The sequence below is a fragment of the Brassica napus genome, chromosome C2 (genome assembly GCF_020379485.1).
Source record: "Brassica napus cultivar Da-Ae chromosome C2, Da-Ae, whole genome shotgun sequence".
NCBI lineage: Eukaryota > Viridiplantae > Streptophyta > Magnoliopsida > Brassicales > Brassicaceae > Brassica > Brassica napus.
The window spans coordinates 46,100,844-46,121,553 of NC_063445.1; the positions used below are offsets into that span (position 1 = coordinate 46,100,844).

Here is a 20,710-nt window from a genome sequence, read left to right on the forward strand (position 1 = left end):
TCCTAAACAAAATAAAATTTTAATTTCAAGAGTATTTGTTAGAATTCGTTTTCAAATCGTAAATAAATTTGATTTGTAAAACAAGTTTTTCAATTATTTCTTATAAATAACAAAATTTTATGTTTAATAATAAATTTTGATGTTTAAAAGATCACAATAATAATATTTGTATATAGGATTAAATTCTCTTTTATTTTTCACCATACATAATAGCATATACAAGAAAAGTATTATAAATTTTTTTTTTCTTCACACGGCTCTAAACTTCTGTACTATTAATTTGATATATCTAATGATGATGTTATAACTGCCATAAAATTATGATGCCGTTGTGAATGAGCTTATGTCACCATTATGCTTATGTCACCATTATGTTTATGTGTTTATATGCATAGACAATATATAAGTAGCTATAATGTCACTTTGAAAGAATTGAAAAATATTGTCAAATGTTTGCATTCAAGTGTTGGTGAAAACTATTTATTTCAAATAAAAATTAAAGAATCAGATTTTTAATCTTTGAAAATTTGCAGTCTCAAAGATTCATAAACACATAAAGGTAAATATACTACATATTATATATTTTTCTATTTTACTTAACTTAATATTTTAATTTTGATTTATTTCTATTTAATCAACTTTGTGGATACGAATTGTGAAAACAAACACAAAGAACGAAGATAAAAAATTTAAAGTAAAACATGTGAGAATATTTAGAAAATCACATTCTATGCTCAATTTATATTTTAATTCCTCAGTGTAACATTAACTATTGTGAATTGTGTTGTTTTTTAATTTGCTTTAAACCCTAGAAACAATATGGAGCATTTACACCAATTTTTTTTATATATGTTTTAAATTTAATTACATACCATTAATATTATTTTTAATTTAAATAAAATAGGACTATTTAAAAATTAAATACAAAAAATTTAGTAATTTTTTTAATATTATATTATTCCAAATCTTGTCTCTTATATAAAAGCTTTGTTCTTCTTAATTATTTGCTCTATTAATACTCAGGCCCGGTCCAGCACTTTGTGGCGCCTGAAGCCCAAAAATTTTAGATCCATTAATAAAATATATAGCCTATAAAATTATAAGAGTAAAGAATTGAAGCCACCACATATTGAGCCATCTTTCAAGAACCAGAGGAAGTGCAGCCACCACATTTTATGTTTGAGTTTTAATCTCAATTATTTAAACACAACATATAAATGGCTGCACTCTTTCTTCGTTATGCTTGGTAAGAGCCATGTTCACCAACGTAGCGATGAAATATCTGTTGGTTTCAGGCTCATCGACCATTGTACTATCATCCAGATCCAGGGACAAAAAAAGTTTTAAACTTCTTTGAGCTTCATAATATGTTAGTGAATGATACAACTATGCATTAAAACAGTATTTTCATATTTTTGAATTCAATTTTCTGACTAGTCGGATGCCTAAATCGATTTTTAAAACACTGGTATCAAACATTTTACTGAGAAAAGACAGAAATGGTTTAAACAGGTGTACATGACTTAGTGGTAAGGATATCGAGAGAGTCAGGTCCTAGAGGAAGTGCAGCCACCGCATCGTTACGTGTCTACCTGTAACTAATGACATATCCCCTACATGGAGATATGGTGGTCTCTTTCTTTTCATGAATCCCTACATTTCTAGCCTATGGTTAATGTACTTATGACTAGTAATTGGTCCACTACCATCTCCTTTCTTCTACAAATTTCTTCTCTTCTGTAGTATCTCAAGTCCGATGGGAAACCTCAACGTCGTGCCCTCAGCCTCTCTTCCATGGTGTCCAAAGTACATCCAGATTTCGCTAGCAATATCCGGAATGTGTATCTCGGATTATGCACAGAAAGTGGCTGCATCGTTATCCTTATTAATATGTTGTGTTTAAATAATTGAGATTTAAGAAAGAGTAAAACTCAAACATAAAATTATAAAATTATAAGTGCAGCCACTCGAATGTACCAGAAATTAAACATCAAATGTCCATTTGATAGATGTTAACATACAGACCGGACAGGGTGCAGAGAAAAGCTGGACCGCGGCTGATTGAAGAAGACGACAGGTGATCTCCGCCGGCCGGCGCGTGGTGGCTTTGTTAGCGCCACCGTCGGTCCGGTAAGTTTCGTTTGCTTAGTATTTTGTAGATCTGGTGTTTAATCCGTCTTAACTGCGGCTCGGGGTAAAGTAGAAGGGAACGACTCGGACACCTCTTGCTTTGTCGGGGTCTTGTGCGGATCCTTACGGTGGTAGGTGGTTGCAGCCCGTGTGGTTGGTGACAGCGGAGGTCTCTGCTGGTTCGTGGTTCAGATCCTTTTTGCTTGATTCGGGTTGGAGATTCATAAGGCCTGGGCTTTGTAGTGGTCTTTGCAGTGGTTTTAGGATGGTGGTGTGGGTCCGACACTGGTGAAGAGATACAATTTCTGATTGCTTGAAGAATCTCTTGTTTGCGGTTCTTCGGTTAAGGTTTTGCTTTGTTAGTTCTTATGGGGTTTGGGATGTGGATTGACCAGTGGTGGCTCTAGTCTTCGGTGGAGGTAGAAACATCTTCTGGTTCTCAGAGGAGGTGCGTGTTTGGCTTGGAAGGAGATAGATGTTTATCGGAGCGATTGCTTCATTGTGGGTCGATTGTCGCCGTATTGTTCGTGATTGTCATGGATTTGGAGTGGTTATTATCCAGTTACCGGCTGTGTGAATAAGACGTTTCCGGGAAACCTTTATAGGCTTTGCTGTGGGGTGATGGTGCGTATGAGGCGCGGGAAGAGCACACTCAAGGTCCAATGGAGAGACTTAGTTGGGATTGAAGGGTGTTTACAGCGACGGTTAAGGATTCTAACCTCTCTCGATTCAGTTTATATGTTTGGTGATGTTCGTGTGCGTCTAGTCTATCTCGCTGCTCCGCTAATTTTGTGTTAATTGTTGATGAGTTCTATTTCGGTAAGCTCGTCTTTGAGCGCAAGGTGGAGCTCTCCTCTACTGAAGTTCTGTTTTACTCTACTGCCTCTCGACATCTTTTTTCTTCGTGTCTTTGTTAGTTTTTTATGGGTTTGTATTGTATCAATCTTTTGGCTCCGGGTGGTACATGTTACCTCGCCGGCTTATGGCTCTGGAAGAAATGTATTCCTTGCCGGCTCTGGTATGTAAGAAATGATGTTTTTGTGTTTAATATAATCTACAGATGACAAAAAAAAAGAATTGAAGCCACCACCTCTGTAACACAAATAGCAACAATCAGTACACCACTGTCATTTGTAACAAAATTACTACCCTTAAAATATATAACATAATTTTGGCGCCTCGAGAACTTTGCCCGCTTTAGCCAAGGACAGGCCCTGTTAATACCCTACATTGTAAGATTAAGCAGTCTTACTAAATCGGGAAATTTTATTTTGTAAGAAAACCACCGCATGTCCGTTTTTAGAAGTGAGGGAAGGATGAACACTATAGTGGCCCCACATTCATAAAAATGAAAAGCCTTTCCAAAAGGCTTATTGGGCCAACATATAAAACCTTTTCAGCCCATATATATTTACAAGTGGGGCGAAGATAGAGACTCTCCCTCCCTCTCTCCTATCTTCCGCTCCAAAGGAAGGAATACGACCTAGAAAATAGAAAGAAACTCTCATTCGCAGTGTCGCAGCCTCTCAGGTACAGTTTCTTTGTTAAATCAAAGCTATTGCTTGAGTATTCGTTATCTGTGCATCAATCTATGCCTTCCATTTTGAAATGTCGAATTTCGTATCTTCTTTGGTCCAATTTGTAGAAACATGATTTTGTTTCCCTCTACATCAATTGTTCCTTTTAACTATGTGTAAAGGTTGAAACTTTACTGGAAAATTCTTCCACTTGGCTTGATTTTTTTTTGGTGGGTTTGCTTCAGTTCTACTCGGAAGATGCATTGCATTAGGAGCTCAATCCTCCAGCATTTGAGACTCAGAGTGCCGGTCAGATCGGTTTTGCTTCTCGAGAAGGAGAATGTTTTAATTAGTAAAATGAATTTCACATCAGGAGGAGGCCAAGATCAGGTTTTGAGTAAGGTTATTGAACTGGTTAAGAAGTACGACACGACCAGTGCCTCTAAGGTACAACACTGCTTCTGTTTCTTCTTGTTTGCATACAGTGTTTTTACTTTTTAGTGACAAAAGTTGTTGTAACACTGTTTGATTACAGGTTACTGAAACGGCTGACTTTAAGAAAGATTTGTCGCTGGACAGTTTAGATAGGGTGGAGATAGTGATGGCTATTGAAGAAGAGTTCTCCGTTGAGATCCCTGATGAAAAAGCTGATAAGCTTACTTGTTGTGCTGATATTGCAAGCTTCATTGTCTCTGAAACTCAATCCAAGGCGCCAGAGTCCTGACTTTATTTCTTGTCTTCATTGTTCTGTTAGTCAAAGTCTAGAGACATGCTTCTCTCAGCCATTTTCATTTGTGTCACTGCTGTTACATTTCATATGAAGTATTCAAGTGTGATCACACTACTGTTGTACCAAAAACATGAGAACTTTACCTATAATATGATGCAAACATCATTATTTTTTACATAGTGAGAACGTGAGAGTGAGACACAATGTGGAGAGTCTTGCTTGGTTCTGTGTCTGAACACCCAAACGACGACCATGAAAAAACAAAAGTTTTTTTCAAGAAATTTACTATTTCTGTTTAAATTTTTTTTGGTTGAAATGTTGACACCACGCTGCTTGCTATGTTCTTGAACTGTGACCCTGTCACCTGATCTTCCCTGATGTGTAGAGGAAGCCGTTGGTAGAGGAAACAAGTTTGATACGTTTGCCTATATTGGTCTAATTGTGATAGCATCTGTAGAGGTCAGGCACATGTACTAGCTTGACGTCAAATGTCTTTTCCAAGTCTGGAAACTGCGTGGATCTGGGAAGGAAGATGGATTCAAACTCACCTAAATCATGAGTAACAGTTTTGAGCCATTTGGATCTACTTTTGTATCCAGTGTGAAACTTGATGACAACAGTAGCACCTGTGAGGATAATGTTAGTATTCATATGGAAGACAAAAAGCAAAGGGACGAGTGAATAGGTAGAGAAAATACCTGGAATAACTAAAAAGTTAAGGCGAGCACGTGAAGTGTCACAGATGATAGTTTTTATTCACCGTAGGCAACTGTACTCTCTCGAGTCACACCCACATTTCAGTTTTTTAACACCCGAGTCTAGAGATTTCACTTTTGTGGGTTTGGTCCTCGCCATGTTAACGGAGTCAGCACTAGCAATACTAGGACTGAGATTTTAAACCGAACTGAATTGAAATTTGGTTAGTTTGATTAGTTCGGTTGGATTTGACAGGTTTAAAACAAAATTTTGGTTTTCGGTTCGGTTTTGTAATCGGTTAGTTTGGTTTTTCAAGAGAAAAAAGATTTTTTTTTTGTTAACCTAATTTTGAACCGAATTAACCAAAATTTTCTGTCGAACTAACCGATTTTTTTTGGTAAAAGCTAACTAACCAAAATTACACGATTCTAATCGAATTTTTAAATGAAATATAATCAAATCAAAAACTTGGGTTAGTTTTAGTAAAGAAATTAAAACCGAACTTTCAGTTCAATTCGGCGAGATTTTTTTGTCGAACCGACCTACCCAAATTTTGAACTACACGACCCCGAACTATCCGAACACGCAAGCTGCTTATGCAATACCCTAAGTTAAAAGGTGTAGTTGACGAAACAACAATTTATCAAAATTTTACCAAAGAGGAAAAAGAGTATGGGCCAGAAAAGTTTTAGTTACTAACAGATCTATATATGGCAACTTGGACAATTAGGTTTCAGGTAGGCAACCATTAGTTATTTATGTCATTAGGAGACTAACTAAAGTGATAGCTATGAACTTCTTCAAAGCTTTAGAACAAACTAAGAACAATAAAACTTTACTTTGGGCAATTAAGATTGGCTTTTTCATTCATTTAAATAGAGAAGATACAGAAACAAAGCGGAGTCGTAAACTCCTTTCAACATGGGAATTAAGGGAAAGTGGAGGAGATGGGTTTCCTATATACAAGGAAGACCTATTCTCTCCTCCTTATTATCAACTAAAACAAAATGCAGAAAAGAAACAATTAAGATTCTACGTAATCAATTACGTAGTGTATTTCGGTTTGGAAACTTGGTTTGGTTTGAGACGTGTCGGTTCGGTTCTGTAACTCTATCACTAAGTATGTCATTATAGTTAATTAATCACGCGCTTAGAAAAGCAAACTGTGGTCGGGTCCACCGGAAAAGATCGAGACCGTCGAATGTGGGAAACTGGATCCTTTCCTCAACAGCTGTCTGATCTGATTGGTCGATCCAGCTTGATGGCAATGAACTCCACAACAACCACATCCAATCCCATTTCATTAAAAAAAATTTACACATTAAAACAAGAAAGGTAAAATTGACCGATAGGTCGTTGAGTGGCAGTTACCCTCTATCTCCAACGCCTTCCTCTTCCGCTCCGTCTCCTTCACGCTCCGGCTCATCCCGTTCTCTGTGTCAACCACTCTCCCCTTCAGCGCGTGCGTCTTAAAATTAACAGACAAAAGGTGGGCTGGGTCCACTAACGGCCCACACACGTGGCATAGCCTTAAAGGGCTGTTAATCCTCATTAAAATCTGACGGTTGAGCACGTACCCAGTTGTCAGAACCTTATCAGTGAATGGACCATTAATGTAAAACACACGTGTCAAGCGAACAGAAGTCGTGCATCGTCGCTTTATAAAATCGCCGGCGAGTCATACAATCTCAGCCGACACTTTGAATTCGCTTTCCAAAAACTCTAATTTTCTCGCTTCAGTCAACCATCATCAATGGTGAAGCCATGATGATTTGAAAAAGAGTGAAGTTTCTGTTTATTTTTTTCTATAATTTCGTAGTAGTTTTCATAAATGGGGGATTCCGACAAGGACTCCGGTGGAGGGCAAAACGGACAGTCTCCGTTGTCTCCCAGAGAGCAAGACAGGTTCCTACCGATCGCTAACGTGAGCAGGATCATGAAGAAGGTCTTGCCAGCGAACGCCAAGATATCCAAAGATGCTAAAGAGACGATGCAGGAGTGCGTCTCTGAGTTTATAAGCTTCGTCACGGGAGAGGCGTCGGATAAGTGCCAGAAGGAGAAGAGGAAGACGATCAACGGCGACGATTTGCTCTGGGCTATGACCACTCTAGGGTTCGAGGATTACGTTGAGCCGCTGAAGGTTTACTTGCAGAGGTTTAGGGAGATCGAAGGGGAGAGGGCTGGAGTGGGGAGGCCACAGACAGGTGGTGAAGGTGGAGAGCATCAGAGAGATGCAGGTGTGGGCGATGGCGGTGGATTCTACGGTGGTGGGATGCAGTATCACCAGCATCATCAGTTTCTTCACCAACAGAACCATATGTATGGTTCCACAGGCGGTGGTGGGGGTGACGGTGGACGAGGAGCTGGCTCCGGCAGGACTAGAACTTAAAAGAGATTGGTGAAAGAGGAGCTCTGTATATAGATACATTTATAAACATGTAAAACTATTTAAGTATCATCTTGGTTATGTAAAACTAAACTTTGAGGCTATGTAAAGAGAGAGCAAGTGTGTATTTGAAACAATATGATTATTGATTAGCTAACGGATCTGCTCCGTTTAGTCTTGTATTTAAACTATTGGATTTGAATGAAAATAGTCTCATTTGGGATGGTTTGGTATTTTGGGTGAGAGAGTTGAGAAGATTCAAGTATCAATATGCTTACAAAGGAACCAGCTTTGATGAAAACTGTAGAGACTTGCTTTGCTCGTTGTCAGAAAGAAGGTTAACGGAGGTCGCGGGTGTTGAAGTACAAGTTGCCTTGTTGATCAGGTGCAGAGACACGGAGAGGAGTGAAGCCTTCGTAGTCTCCGTTGGCTTTAGCAGAGCAGATGGCTGTCATATATCTTAGTAGCTCATGATTCTGTACGAATGGTTGCTTTGTGTATTCATCCCATGGCATCCACTAGAGCATTTTTTTTTTGTTTTTATAAAAGAGACGAGGTTTGTGAGTGTTTTGGTGGTAGAGATTGGGGGGTGATTGAAAGGGGTGAAAACGATACCTGAGCTGCCTCTATCTCTGTCTCCTGTGCATTGATCTCCAAAGAAAGGGGCTTTAACATGCACACGAAGAACAAATCTGACTTTCCAAAGAAAGCTTTGTGGGTCTGTCTGCCAGGATTTAAAACAAGACAAGAGTCAGTTATGTTGCAACATAAGCAGCAGATGATTTGGTAGGAGTAGGAACCTGAAAGCCAATACTTGGACAAATTCTGTATCCACCTAAAAACATATGATCCAGAGAAGAATGGGATTAGCTTTCAGTCTGATGTAACATGTAAAGGTGATGCAAGAAGAAAGGCTTACTCCTGTCTCTTCTTTCACCTCTCCGACCGAGCCATCATGGATGTATTCACCCTGAGTCAACCACAAAAACACATCAGAGATTTGGAACCCAAACATGTAATGGGATTTGATAAGAAGCAGAACCTCATTGACTACTCCGGTGGGGAACTTCCAGATACCTTGGCCTTGAAATCTTCCTGTCTTCTCTTGAACCACCAGCACCTTTTGGATTCAAACACAAAAACAGAGATGTGAATCAGTCTTGAAACTGTTCCTAATAGACAAACAGAAGAATCTCATGTCACCACACCTCTTTATTGTGGTTAATGACAAAGGCACCAATGCCAACACGGTGAGAGGCATTGGAAGGAATTGTATCGCCTTCTATGGGAATCCAATACACAAGCATCAAGTAGTCTTTCTCCGCGTGATGAAACCAGAATCCCTCCTACTCACAAAAACACAAGCAGTTTTTGTTATAACCTATAAAAGCGGTTTACAGAAATCTGATTGCAGTGTAGTAAGCATCAGGTAAACAACACCTTAACAGCAGCTTCGGCAAGATCGATAAGCTGTCTAGGCAATTTGATCCACACTCCCTTCTTTCCCTGCGTATACAAAAAAAAAAAAACGTTTGAAGCTATCATACACATCACTTCAGTTATTCACTTTCTCCACTCTCTTTACGGAAAAGGGAATACACTTTCTCATGATCATCCTATCCTATCTATTAGATCAATCTAACAGGAGGGACAGAGGAGAAGAAAGAAGAGAGAGAGAGCACCTGGAGAGTCCAGGAAGAGAGAGATGACTGGATAAGTGCAGAGAAGGCAGAAGGATCCATGGGATGACTAATCTCCGTCATCACGCCGCCGTATTTGTCTTCAACCACCGGAAGCACTGTAACGCCGCCCTTTGCCTCCTCGCCGGCCGTCGGGTTCGTGCAGGAGGAAGAAGAAGCGGACATGGATATGTTCCTCGTCGCCGTGGAGCAACTGCGAAAAGCAGAGAACCCATCAGCCGGGAAATGGGGAAAACGCAGACGCCCATTAGCGAGCCGGCGGATTCATCAACAATCTGATAAAGCCATAGCTTTTCGCCAAACGGCAACTCATAGTTCGCTACTCAACCGAACGCAACTTTAAACTCAGAAGGAATTGCCTTTTTATTTTCTCAATTCTCTCAATCACAATAATATTATTAACAATGTTACAGAAAGATCGAAACTAATCTGCTAAAATGGATCAATAGGATTGCCAACCTGATTGGCACTAATGCACGTTCTCCTCTTTTCCCCAACGTCTGAAACCAATCAAAAGGAACGAACGTTCTGCCTCGAGTATATTTTTATACTATCTGCCAACATCAAAAAGATTAAGATAAATGTCAAAAGATTGTACACACGAGTTTCTCCTCGGAACAATGACACAATAATCTTCTCAATCTTTTAGTATATGATATATAATCTAACGTCTCTTTGATGTTCACGCAAAGTGTATGTGACGTGATATGATTTAAAACCGTAGAAAATAGTGTCGGTATGGCTAGGCTAGGCTGAGCCACAGACCCCAGAGTATTTCGCTTTTACACGAAACTCATATATTCGTCTGGGGCCGGGTCCGGGTACGGAAAACGACTGAAGTAGGGATAAAACGGTGGTTACCTTGCTCCTTTGAGGGTATAAATGTCAATTACACAGTCACAGAGTCGCACCAAAGTTTTGTTTTTTGTTTTGTTTTTTGTTTTTACCCTTTTGAACGAGCCTGGCTTTTACCTGGGCCGTATCTGCCGCCGCCCGTTTATCATTTTTACGTTTGCTCATGGAGCTTCTCGCCGGCAACTGTCGGAAACGACTCGCCGATGACGACTTTGCCGAGGATGTTGACCCCTTCGGTGGTTCAGACTGGATGTACGGCGGACGTTCGCTGAGAAGTCAAGAAAACGACGACGCTTTGGCTACGCTCGCGGACTTGGCGCCGCCTCCGCAGAAACTGAAACCCATCAGGTGTGTTGTTAATAAGGCTTCGCTGGAGGATCGGCATCCGCTTGATATTCTCGCTGGGAGTCTAGACAGGCTTCCGGAGATGGGGTTTCTTGAAGACGGCTGCTTCGATGCTCCTTTGGGGTCGAAGATTGCTGACGTGGAGGAAAGTGGTCAGTCGACGCGTGGGGTTGGGAAGGGTTTAGGGTTTGAAACGGAGGTTCAAGGTCCAGTCTCCATACATCGCACATCTTGTGATGGTGTGTCTCTGAGGTGATAAAGAACTTTTTGTGCATGTTCGTTTGGTCACACTTCAGTTTTTGGATCTGTTACTGTGAAAAAGTAATTACTTTTCACGTTTATTTGGTAGAATTAGACACTTTAATTCTATGTTGCTCTATTTACTTATAGATTGGTTTATTATTTGAGGTAAAAGCGTTAAACTTTGGCAGATAAGCTAACAGATTGATGTGGCTGTCATTACAACCTTTTACAGTGATGGTTTTATTTGGTTTGAGTGTTGTTTATACCTCTAAGCAGTTATTGGATTTTGAGGACAGTGTTCAAATGTGCAGCAAAGATTTGTTAGATTCTGAGCTTGGAAGAGGTTTTATCTGGTCATTATGTTCAAATGTGCAGTATCTCTCTTGATGTTGGTCCATTCACTTAGGCTTGCCTTATCATTTTGAGTTTAGATTGGTTGAACATTTGAGGCAAAAGCATTCAACTTTCGCAGATAAGCTAACAGATTGTCATTTCAACCTTTTACGGTGATGTTATTTGTTTTTGACTTTTGAGTGTTGTGTATACCTGTAAGCAGTGAGTCTTAAGTTTTTGAATTTTGGGGACTGTATGTTCAAATGTGCTGCAAATATTTGTTAGATGCTGAACTTGGAAGGGGTTTTATCTGGTCTAGATATTGAAGTTGTGTTGGTCTATAGTACTGACAGTTGATTAACATGTTCTTGGTTTTGCAGTCCATCTTTTGATAGTGACAGCGAGGGAGACTCTTCCCAGGGCGTTGGCAAGGCCGTCACGGGTAAAAGAAAGCGGCAAAGTAGGGAAAAGCTGGAGCATTTTATGGAGAAGCTGGTGGGGAAAATGATGATGCGGCAAGAGAAGTTGCATAACCAACTGATCAACGTGATGGAGAAGATGGAGTGGGAGAGAGTAAGAAGCGAGGAAGCTTGGAGGCAACAGGAAATGGAGAGGATGAAACAGAACGAAGAGGCGCGGAGGGAAGAGATGTCACGCAGCTCAACTCTCATCTCTTTCATCAAAAGTGTAATTGGTGAAGAGATCAAGATCCCTAATGCTTTTGTTCACGCTCAACCACTCCAGACTATTCCCAGACAATGTGAATGGGATCAGACACAAGGAGACGTAAAGTTTGTGTTTCCAGGTGGAAGAAGGTGGCCGCAGGAGGAAGTGCGGGCGTTGATAGCTAGCAGAAGCGAAGTGGAAGAGAAGACAGGAGTGGTTCACAAGGGAGCGATATGGGATGAGATATCAGCAAGAATGAAGGGAAGAGGGTACGAACGATCTGCTAAGAAGTGCAAGGAGAAGTGGGAGAACATGAACAAGTACTACAAGAGGGTGATGGAAAGTAGCAAGAAACAGCCTGAGCACACCAAGACTCGCTCTTACTTTGAGTTACTAGAGAGCTTTTACAAGACCAACTCAGTGACTGCAGAACACTCCGGAGAGAAGGAACAGTGAGGGTTTAAGATTAGTTTTTTTTGTCACGGAAGCTTGTAGATGATTGCTTTTAAAATTTTGGTGTAGTTCTTTCTACGACTTTGTGTTTTGTAAGGTGTTGAGTTTAGAAGGTTCGAAATAAAGACAAAAACGTTGGTGATTAGGATTTTGTAACGGCTATGGGAGACGAGAAAGAATCCTCGGTTACATCGACTGTGGCTGAACACGTTGTGGAGGCTGTGGGGTAATTACAAATGCCAACACTTGGCCAAGTTTTAGTATTATTCCAATTACTCTTTTGTCTCTCTCGTTTTCTTCAAATGCATCTAAATTTCAAGCATTTACATCTTTTTATACATCCACAAACCTAAACTCGTGACTTTGAAGAAGGATATGGAACGTGGAGGCTTCCATGGCTACGGCAAGTTCTCCCTCAACAACACCAATCCTTCTGAACCAGGTAGTGCCAGAACATTCTCTGATGTTGTTCTCTGCTTCTTTTTGCATCGTCATGTTTTGTAAACTTCTTGTTTGTTTTTGGGTTTACCAGCCAAGTTTTTGATGGCAGCGGGCAGCATGCAGCTATCAGTATTCAACAAGCCTAACAAAACCGCTAATGGTGGCGAAGAGGAGTGCACGGTGAGAGAGCAAGACAGGTTCATGCCTATCGCCAACGTGATAAGGATCATGCGGAGTATCTTACCCGTTCACGCCAAGATCTCAGTCCTCAGACGACTCCAAGGAGACGATCCAAGAGTGTGTCTCTTAGTACATCAGCTTCGTAACAAGGGAGGCCAATGAGCGTTGCCAGCGGGAGCAGCGCAAGACCGTACACTGCGGAGGATGTGTTGTGGGCAATGAGCAAGATCGGTTTTGATGATTACATTGTACCTCCACCGCTACAGAGAGTTGGAGGGTGACAGAGGGGTTAGCTACGGTGCTGGATCCGTTAGTATGACCAACGGCTTGGTGGTGAAGAGGCCTAATGGTACCATGGCCGAGTATGGAGCTGTGGCAGGAATTCACATGGCGCCATACCATTATCATCATCAGAACGGGTTTGTTTTCAGTGCTAATGAACCTAATTCTAAAATGGGTGGTTCATCAAGTGGGGCCAGTGTTGAAGTATATCCGACTCAGCAACATAAGTACTGAGAACAATGGCTAATAACGTTGACAGCTGACAGATGGAGAGTCATAACTGTTAGTAGGCGCAAAAACAATGATGCTTTGTCTCTGAGTATCTTCTCCTTGAATGTTTTCATTTGATATTTCTTGTGATAAACTGTGTCAATAAAGCATTAGGTTTCCAAACAGCATGCGTGTGATCTTCAGTATTGGAACTGATACATGTAGTTAGTATATGCAGTGCGTCTTCACTCAACATATAATATTCCAATTTCATATTCTCAGTCAGCTCCATAAACTAGTGTTCAACGGAAATAGCAACATATCTCATTTGCATATCATCTAGCTACCACTTCCCACAGGAACTTCAACGCATACCTTTTTTCTCAACACTAGACCATGTTTTTTTTTTTTTTTTTTTTTTTTTTTTTTTTTAATTTAAGTAGATATCCTTTAAGCCATAGTTAACGCTCTCAGGCACGACTTACGAAGCATTCAACATGAGCCTCTGCCTCCGGTGCTCCCCCTCCGCCTCGTCCCACTCCTGACCGCCATGATTTTTCATTCTCTCCGTTCTTCCCAAAGACCTGTCATGATGGCGACTACTCCGGCGTGTCTCCGGCCCCCTCCAGATCCACCGCCGTCGACTTGTATGTACGCTCCGCTTAAAGCTCTTTGGCCCGTCATCCCTCCAGAACCACCGGATCCCCCAGACGGTCCCCTCCTCCTCGTTCTCCAGATGGTCCTCTCCTCCGTCGTGTCTCCTTCTTCCCTCGCCGCCGTCGTCCACCTTACTCTGCTACTCGGCGCCGCTCTTCTCTGTACAACCGAAACCACCAGATCTACTCAGCCGAGCTTTGGCTCGCCAGATCTGTTCGGTTCTGCATCTATGAAGCGCCTACACCACTCCACGCAGCCTCAGATCATCTCATCTACGCTGAGAATACGTTCTGCTACGCCTCAGCCTTGTCCATCTCCGCAGTGTGTCCAAGCTGTTCCGACACAGCCTCCTTCACCTCCGCTGTCACCTCCTTTGGTCACAAAGTCTCAGTTTGCTGTTTGTTCAAACTATCTAAACCTCCGTTCAAAACATTTTACGGGGTCTGTACGTTCATGTCAAGCCTGACAGAATCTTATGAAGAGCAGTCTTGGGTGATTTCCGTCAAACTTCTAAGGTTTCAATACGGTAATATTGGATCCCGAAGTCTCTTCCTGAATTCAACCATCGCTTTCTTTTCAACTTCCTTCGAGCACATACAGGTCGTTGCAAAGCATCTTGGTACCCAAAGGTTATGCTGGATCTTTATTTCCAAATTTAGGCATCTCAGGTCTTTCTTGCTTTCCAACTCATTTGAGATTCACATAGTCTCGTTGGGAAGCTTTTTTGGTGGTTCAGAGTGCCCTGCACTCTGCATGGCGAAGTCTTTTGAGTTTTCATCACTCAAGGTCTTCTCCGACAATTCAACGCTCATCAGAGCAATCTCCGGCAACATCCAGTCCAAAGAAATCATCGGAATCGTCTCAGACATCCGCTCGATCTCCTCTGGTTTTGCAATAATCGTGTTTTCTCGCTTCTTTAGATCGGAAAACTTGTTTGTCTACAATTTAGCTAAGCAGGCTTTACAGCCTTTTCTTCTTTGTACTGAACTCTTTGGGGTTAAGCCACCGTTTTAGGCTTCTTCTCCTCTTTCTATTTTAATGAAAATTTCTGTGACAAAAAAAAAAAAGACCATGTTTTTTTTTTTTCTTTTTTTTTGAAAAAAGGCTTTACTATATAACTTAAATGGTCAAAATGCAATATTTGGGCTTTACCCATTACATCAAGCCTTGAAAAAATTAAGAGTTGGGCTATCCCCAAAATGGAAACACATTGAACTCGTGAGACGGAGTATGAAGAGGCACGGGGAGAGACTCGACGCCTTCAGTTACTAAATCATCGCTGAAGCATCTTTGAAGAGAGGGAGGGGTTTGTCTCCCTGATGCCTGAGATTTTGTTCCTAATGAGATGATCTGCTTGGTTTGCCAAGGAAGAGACTGATCGATAGTGCCGTCGATGGATCCTATTGTTTCTTTCAGTCCATAGAAGGTAGATTGAAGCTTGCCACGCCAGGAGAACTAGTAACCTTTCGTGTTTTGCAGAGGAGATTGCTTGCATGCACCCTAATTCTGTCGACCAGATCCGAGATGGTGTCCAATGCGCCTTTGAAGATAGATCTGTCCACAGGCTCCAAGAGTAGGGGTACTCATAGTATAAGTGGTCCCTTGTTTCCATCGGCGCATTGAAAAGTATGCAGGTCGTGTCAATTTGGATTCCCCATCCTACCATTCGATCTTTTGTTGGGCATCTATTGAGGACAGTGAACCACGTGAGGAAGTTATGGCGTGGGATACCTCGAGGATACCAAACGACAGCAGACCAAGGTACCTGAGGCTGGTGGGTCTTAATTAGATCATAAACCATTCCCGTGGAGTAGGAAGTCAGAGGCGATCCTTGCGGAGACCACTCGTAGACATCACTTTCTTCAGTTAAAGTGACTGTGGAGAGATAGACATGGAGAGATAGTTGACTTTCAGATCGAGGTTGAGGTAGGCGCCAGCGATCATTTCTGTAGACATCATGCAGTGTTGCTGAGTGCTGGATCCCAATGTTGGAGGAGACCGGGAGGCCAAGGAATAGCCTCAGGTTGCCAAAAGGGCTCCAATTGTCAGACCAGAATCTTGTGTCTCTTCCATTGCCCGGTAAGATTTTGATCCATCGATAAGCGTAATCCCTTACTCGCAAGATCTTCTTAGTTGCTGATGAATGAGTTTGTTTCTCCTTGATGGTCCATAGATTGCTCACCCGACCAGAGAGGATGTTCTTTATGAACCACGCAACCCAAATGGAGCCTGACTTGAAGAAGAGTAACCACAACAGTTTAATAGAGCAAGCTCTATTCCAATACACCAAGTTCCTAATTCCCAGTCCACCTTCGCTTTTGGCTAAGGTAACAACCTCCCATGAAACTTTCGCCGAATGATTTCCTTCTACTGTTCCTTTCCATAGATAGGCACCAAATAAAGAATGGATAATTTTTATACACTTTTTAGGGATAGTAAAGGTTGCGCACCATAAATTTGAAATGCCAGCTATGACTGTGTTGATTAGCACTAGTCTTCCCGCAAATGAGAGCTTTTTTGCAGTCCAGCTATTGATCTTGCCTTTCACTTATTGTATCAGGGGCTCGCAGTTAGTCAGCTTCTTTGTACACAGAGGCACTCCTAGGTATCGGATTGGGAGTGTTCCCTGAGTTAGACCGCATTGCGCTAGTATTTGCTCAACCTCAGGCTGTTGGACTACACATGCGAAGAAGCAAGTTTTGGAGATACTCACCGAGAGTCCTAATAGCTCTTTGAAGTTCTCAAGGACCTCAAGGACATTCTTTACCAATCTTAAGGAGCCATCATAGAATATGAGTAAGTCATCCGCAAAGCAAAGATGAGTGAGCTTTGTTTCCTTACACGCATGGTTATAATCAAATTTCCCTTCCTCTGCAGCCTTGTCTAGGAGAAGAGATAGACAGTTCATCGCAAAGACGAAGAGGTAAGGATAGAGGGGGTAGCCTTGGCGCAGACCTCTGTTACTTCTGAAGTAGCCCTGAACCGCCCCGTTGAATCCAATCATGAAGCTCGGCGTGGTGATGCATGAATGTACCCATTGGATGAACTGCGGTGGAAGGCACATATCGTGAAGACAGTTGGAGATGAAGTTCCAGTTCATGGTGTCAAATGCTTTTGCGATGTCTACTTTCAAGGTGATTCTGCTTGGTCCCTTATCCCTGTGGTACCCATGGACTATCTTTGAGGCAAGCATCGTGTTTTCCACCAGTAGCCGGCCCTGAACAAAGGCTGTTTGATTCGGTAAGATCAGTCTGGCAGCAGAGGCTTTAGCCTGTGAACTAGAATCTTTGAGATAAGCTTGTAGAGAGTGTTACAGAAGGAGATTGGGCGGTAGTCACTAATTGCTGAAGCTCCAGAGTGTTTGGATACAAGTGAAAGGATCGTTGAGTTGGTGGCTAGAGGCAGGAGTCCTGAGGCAAAGAATGACTTGATCCCAGTAAGTACATCAACTCCCACAACCGTCCAAGCTTCATTGAAGAACCCTGACGTTATGCCATCAGGACCTGGCGATTTGTTTGAATTAAGCTTGAACAAAGTTTTCCTGATGATTTCCTCCGATGGTAGCATTATCTTCTGTCCATAGTGCTAAGAAGGGCATCTGTAGTCCGAGAGACTTTGATACCAGTAGACAGAGGATGATGTGGTGGTTGGTGGTTGAGGAGCGAGGATGTTTTGAAAGTGAGAGATGGCGATTTGCCCCATTGCCATCGGGTATGATATCTGATCTCCGTTAGCTAGACATAATGAACGAATTGAGTTGAAAAAATTCCTCACTTGGGTCAGTCTGTGGAAGAATGTTGTATTGTTATCTCCTACGTTCAGCCAGTTAATGCGCGATCGTTGTCTGAAGTAACTCTCTTCGATGGAGCGGAGAAAGTTTAGTTTTGCTGTCAGCGTTTGCTCCTCTTGAAAATTATCAGTTGATGGATCGGTAAGTTCTCTAACCTGCACAATTTGAAGCAAGCTGTTAGTTTCTCTCACTCTCTCTTGGATGTTTGAAAAATTATCTCTATTTAATTTTTTTAACAATCTTTTGATTTGTTTCAGTTTCCAGGAGAGATGAGATAGATCCACTCCAGCCCCGCCGCATTGATTCCAACCCGTTCCTACTAACCGGCAGAAGTCCGGGTGCTTAGTAAGATAGTTATAGAATTTGTAGGGTTTGGTTCCAGCTAGGGGGAGGTCAACAGCTAAGTCAAGGACGTTTGAGCAGTGGTCAGAGATTTCGGGGGCGAGAAAGCTAGCTTGGCTATGGGGGTAGGTGGCTATCCATGGGTGGTTGACAAGAAGACGGTCTAGTTTTTTGGTTATTGGGTTGGTTGGGCATTTATTGCTCCATGTGAAGCACCAGTGTAGCGAAGGTCAAAGAGACCCAGCTGGATGAGGGTGTTGCGGAAGTCTGTCATAGGTAGGTTGATGTGGTTCACCAGGGGACTTGAGTGCTCAGAGTGATGGTGAATTTGGTTGAAATCTCCTCCAACAACCCAAGGGGGCAGTGTCAAGTTGTTGGAGTTGCTGGACATTTAGTAAATCAACCCAAAGATCAGCTCTGTCAGCATCCAAGTTCGCAGCATAGATCGCGGTGTAGGTGAATCTATAAGCACCATCAATGTTGATCTCGAATGTTAGTGATTGCCGAGACTGGTGAAGAACAGTTACATTTGCTGGCGCTTTTCAGATGATCACTATGCGGACGTCTGGGTTTTAGGCATGATCTGAGGTATAACTCCAGTCCTTGCATACTTGTGTCATCACATGGTTCAGTTGCATTTCCTTGATATGAGTTTCCAAAAAAGCTCCAAAAAATACTTGATGTTGTTCTAACCATTTATTTACAGGTAGATGTTTGTCCGGGTCATTTAGGCCACAAATGTTCCAAAAAATGTTTTTGCACTCATAGAGACTGCAGAGAGGCCTCCTCAAGAGGAATAAGAGGCTCGTCAGCAGTAAGTGTAACTGGGGGGGGGGGAAGAGATACTGGGATCTTGGGAGGAGATGGCGAAAAGGCTGAGAAGAAGAATTTTGAGTGGTTGAAAGGGTCAGAGGATTCGGTGTATTTTGTGGCTTTATTTAGGGTTGTATCAAGCAGGGAAAATAGGTTAAAAAGGATAATGGAAGGGGGGAGAGTTACTTGGAGGTCTTTTGAGGGACGATTTGTGTTTAATGGGTGGGGGTCTTTTGGATTGGCTGATAGGGAGGAATGGGGAAGAGTCGTGGTCAGATTTCGAGGAAAAGACAAGGGTGGAGGTTGCAGTGAACGAGGTTTGATTATCTGAGTTAGTGGTAGATTATGGTATGATGGAGTGGTCAGGAAATAGAATTTCACGAAGATAATTTTCAAAAGTCTGTTGATCTTCAAGGGCAGCCTACAAGGTAGGAATGGTAGCTTCTGCAATTGTTTCAAGCGTAGTATCTATGGCAACTGTAGTGTCAGCAACTGGGGAAGTTTCAATACTGGTAGTAGCTTCGAAATCTGAAGGGGTTGGCTCTTCAGTAGGCTCGGAGGGGGTGACAACAGCCACGGTATTTTCTGTGGAGGGAGATGCCTCTTCCATGGGTCCGGAACCCTCCTCATAAGGCATTTTTGCTCGGGATTGTCTGTTTCTCCACCCAGATTGGGTTTGCTTGAAGGCAATCTTTCATGATGTGTCCCAGCGCCCTGCAGTGAGAGTAGGAAGGGGAGATCCAGGGGTATGATACTTCAACCGGAATGATTTCTCCATTGGATCTTTTTAGCTCAATAAGGGCAGGGAGCGGCTTAAAGAGGTCTGCTTCTATTTTTACATGCGCCAGATCCAAATCCGTGAGATTCTTTGTAAACTCATCAGTTTCCTTTGGCTCCCCTATCACGCCTGCATTGAAGCTAAGCCTCTCAAGACTGCGCAAGTCGGGTGGGAGCCCATAGAGGAATCGATGTGGGGTTAGATAGCGGAGCTGATTCTGCGATGCTAGTGTTCCAGTTGGACACTTGGAACATAGCAGTACCAACGTACCATATATTTTTCTCTAGTACCTTTGCTCTAATGTAATCATTTGGGATTCTCACCAGAAAGTAGTGAGTTTTTGGGTTTGTTCTGATATCGAGCTTTGTTCCTTTTCCCCACATGAAATTGAGAACGCTCTGGAGCGCTTGGTAGGATGGCATTTTGGCGAAGAAGAATCCTTGGATGAAGTCTTTATGGAGCTCAGCTCCTCTTTGAAACACTTCATCAGGAATTGTTACTTGTGGAATACCAGTTTCTGAGTAGGTCAGTGGCGCAAGTCTTTGCAATGTTTTGTTTGCTATCGCCTTAGCTTTTTGCGCATAGGATTAAGGGGGTTGGCGATTATTATGGGTAGGAGTTTGGTTGGGAGGGGCTTTGGTCTGAGTTGTAGATCGATTGGGGAGCAGAGGCAGTGGGATGCGTTTGTTGTTGGGGGTTTTCGATTTTTGGGGAGAGGGTTTATTGAGGAGGTTTTTGGAGGCTGCAGTGGAAGGAGGAAAGGGAATTGAATTTTTTGGGAATATGAAGAGTGAAACCCTTGAATGGGTCATTCACATTGGTAGTAGGAAGTAAATCAGAGTTCACCATAAGAGGGCAATCTGTAGTGGGTGGAGGATCTTGAGCCATAAGGGAGGCACAAGTAGTTTCAGAGCTTGCTTCAACCAAAACTGTAGAAGCAGTTTCGAAGGCTCGAGAAATTTACTTATTTGTCAGTGGAGGGGAAACAATAGTTGACTGCAGGGTAGGGAAATGTTCAGTGGGGGGTATGGGAGTAGGATCGAGCGGGTCAGGAAGGGGAGACGGAAGACTACCAGCGGTGGTCGGAGGCGGAATCAAGGCGGCGGGGCGGTCGGGGGAGAACCAGGAGTTCTCTTTCTCTTTCTCATTCATATTTTTTTTTC

General features: G+C 42.3%; 4 protein-coding genes and 1 pseudogene across 4 annotated transcripts; 4 read left to right on the plus strand and 1 right to left on the minus strand.

The window, feature by feature from the left end:
* The first annotated feature begins 3,524 nt into the window (after window positions 1-3,524).
* On the plus strand, window positions 3,525-4,552 carry LOC106419562 (acyl carrier protein 3, mitochondrial-like). The gene is made up of 3 exons (XM_013860379.3): window positions 3,525-3,660; window positions 3,893-4,094; window positions 4,183-4,552. The coding sequence occupies exons 2-3, from the start codon at window positions 3,906-3,908 to the stop codon at window positions 4,369-4,371; spliced, it is 378 nt and encodes a 125-aa protein (XP_013715833.1). The 5' UTR covers window positions 3,525-3,660; window positions 3,893-3,905; the 3' UTR covers window positions 4,372-4,552.
* Window positions 4,553-6,713: 2,161 nt separating this feature from the next.
* On the plus strand, window positions 6,714-7,682 carry LOC106419739 (nuclear transcription factor Y subunit B-2-like). Its single transcript, XM_013860563.3, has one exon. The coding sequence runs from the start codon at window positions 6,905-6,907 to the stop codon at window positions 7,460-7,462; it is 558 nt and encodes a 185-aa protein (XP_013716017.2). The 5' UTR covers window positions 6,714-6,904; the 3' UTR covers window positions 7,463-7,682.
* On the minus strand, window positions 7,585-9,487 carry LOC106419737 (nudix hydrolase 2). The gene is given in 9 exon segments (XM_013860559.3): window positions 7,585-7,977; window positions 8,075-8,183; window positions 8,260-8,294; window positions 8,379-8,429; window positions 8,502-8,579; window positions 8,668-8,805; window positions 8,900-8,965; window positions 9,142-9,423; window positions 9,425-9,487. Coding segments are annotated over 9 exon segments (987 nt in total). The 5' UTR covers window positions 9,473-9,487; the 3' UTR covers window positions 7,585-7,797.
* A 566-nt stretch (window positions 9,488-10,053) lies between these two features.
* LOC106419736 (trihelix transcription factor GTL1-like) lies at window positions 10,054-12,199 on the plus strand. Its single transcript, XM_013860558.3, has 2 exons — window positions 10,054-10,611; window positions 11,316-12,199. The coding sequence occupies exons 1-2, from the start codon at window positions 10,178-10,180 to the stop codon at window positions 12,055-12,057; spliced, it is 1,176 nt and encodes a 391-aa protein (XP_013716012.2). The 5' UTR covers window positions 10,054-10,177; the 3' UTR covers window positions 12,058-12,199.
* Window positions 12,200-12,429: 230 nt separating this feature from the next.
* LOC106419738 lies at window positions 12,430-13,350 on the plus strand (annotated as a pseudogene).
* The last annotated feature ends 7,360 nt before the right edge of the window (window positions 13,351-20,710 follow it).

What these genes read in the sequence shown, in the direction of transcription:
- LOC106419562 (XM_013860379.3), top strand. Translation starts at nt 3,906, where the DNA reads ATGCATTGCATTAGGAGCTCAATCCTCCAGCATTTGAGACTCAGAGTG. An exon ending in ACACGACCAGTGCCTCTAAG is followed by an intron (nt 4,095 to 4,182) that starts GTACAACACTGC and finishes GTTTGATTACAG; the next exon opens with GTTACTGAAACGGCTGACTT.
- LOC106419736 (XM_013860558.3), top strand. Translation starts at nt 10,178, where the DNA reads ATGGAGCTTCTCGCCGGCAACTGTCGGAAACGACTCGCCGATGACGAC. An exon ending in TGTGATGGTGTGTCTCTGAG is followed by an intron (nt 10,612 to 11,315) that starts GTGATAAAGAAC and finishes TTGGTTTTGCAG; the next exon opens with TCCATCTTTTGATAGTGACA.
- LOC106419739 (XM_013860563.3), top strand. Translation starts at nt 6,905, where the DNA reads ATGGGGGATTCCGACAAGGACTCCGGTGGAGGGCAAAACGGACAGTCT.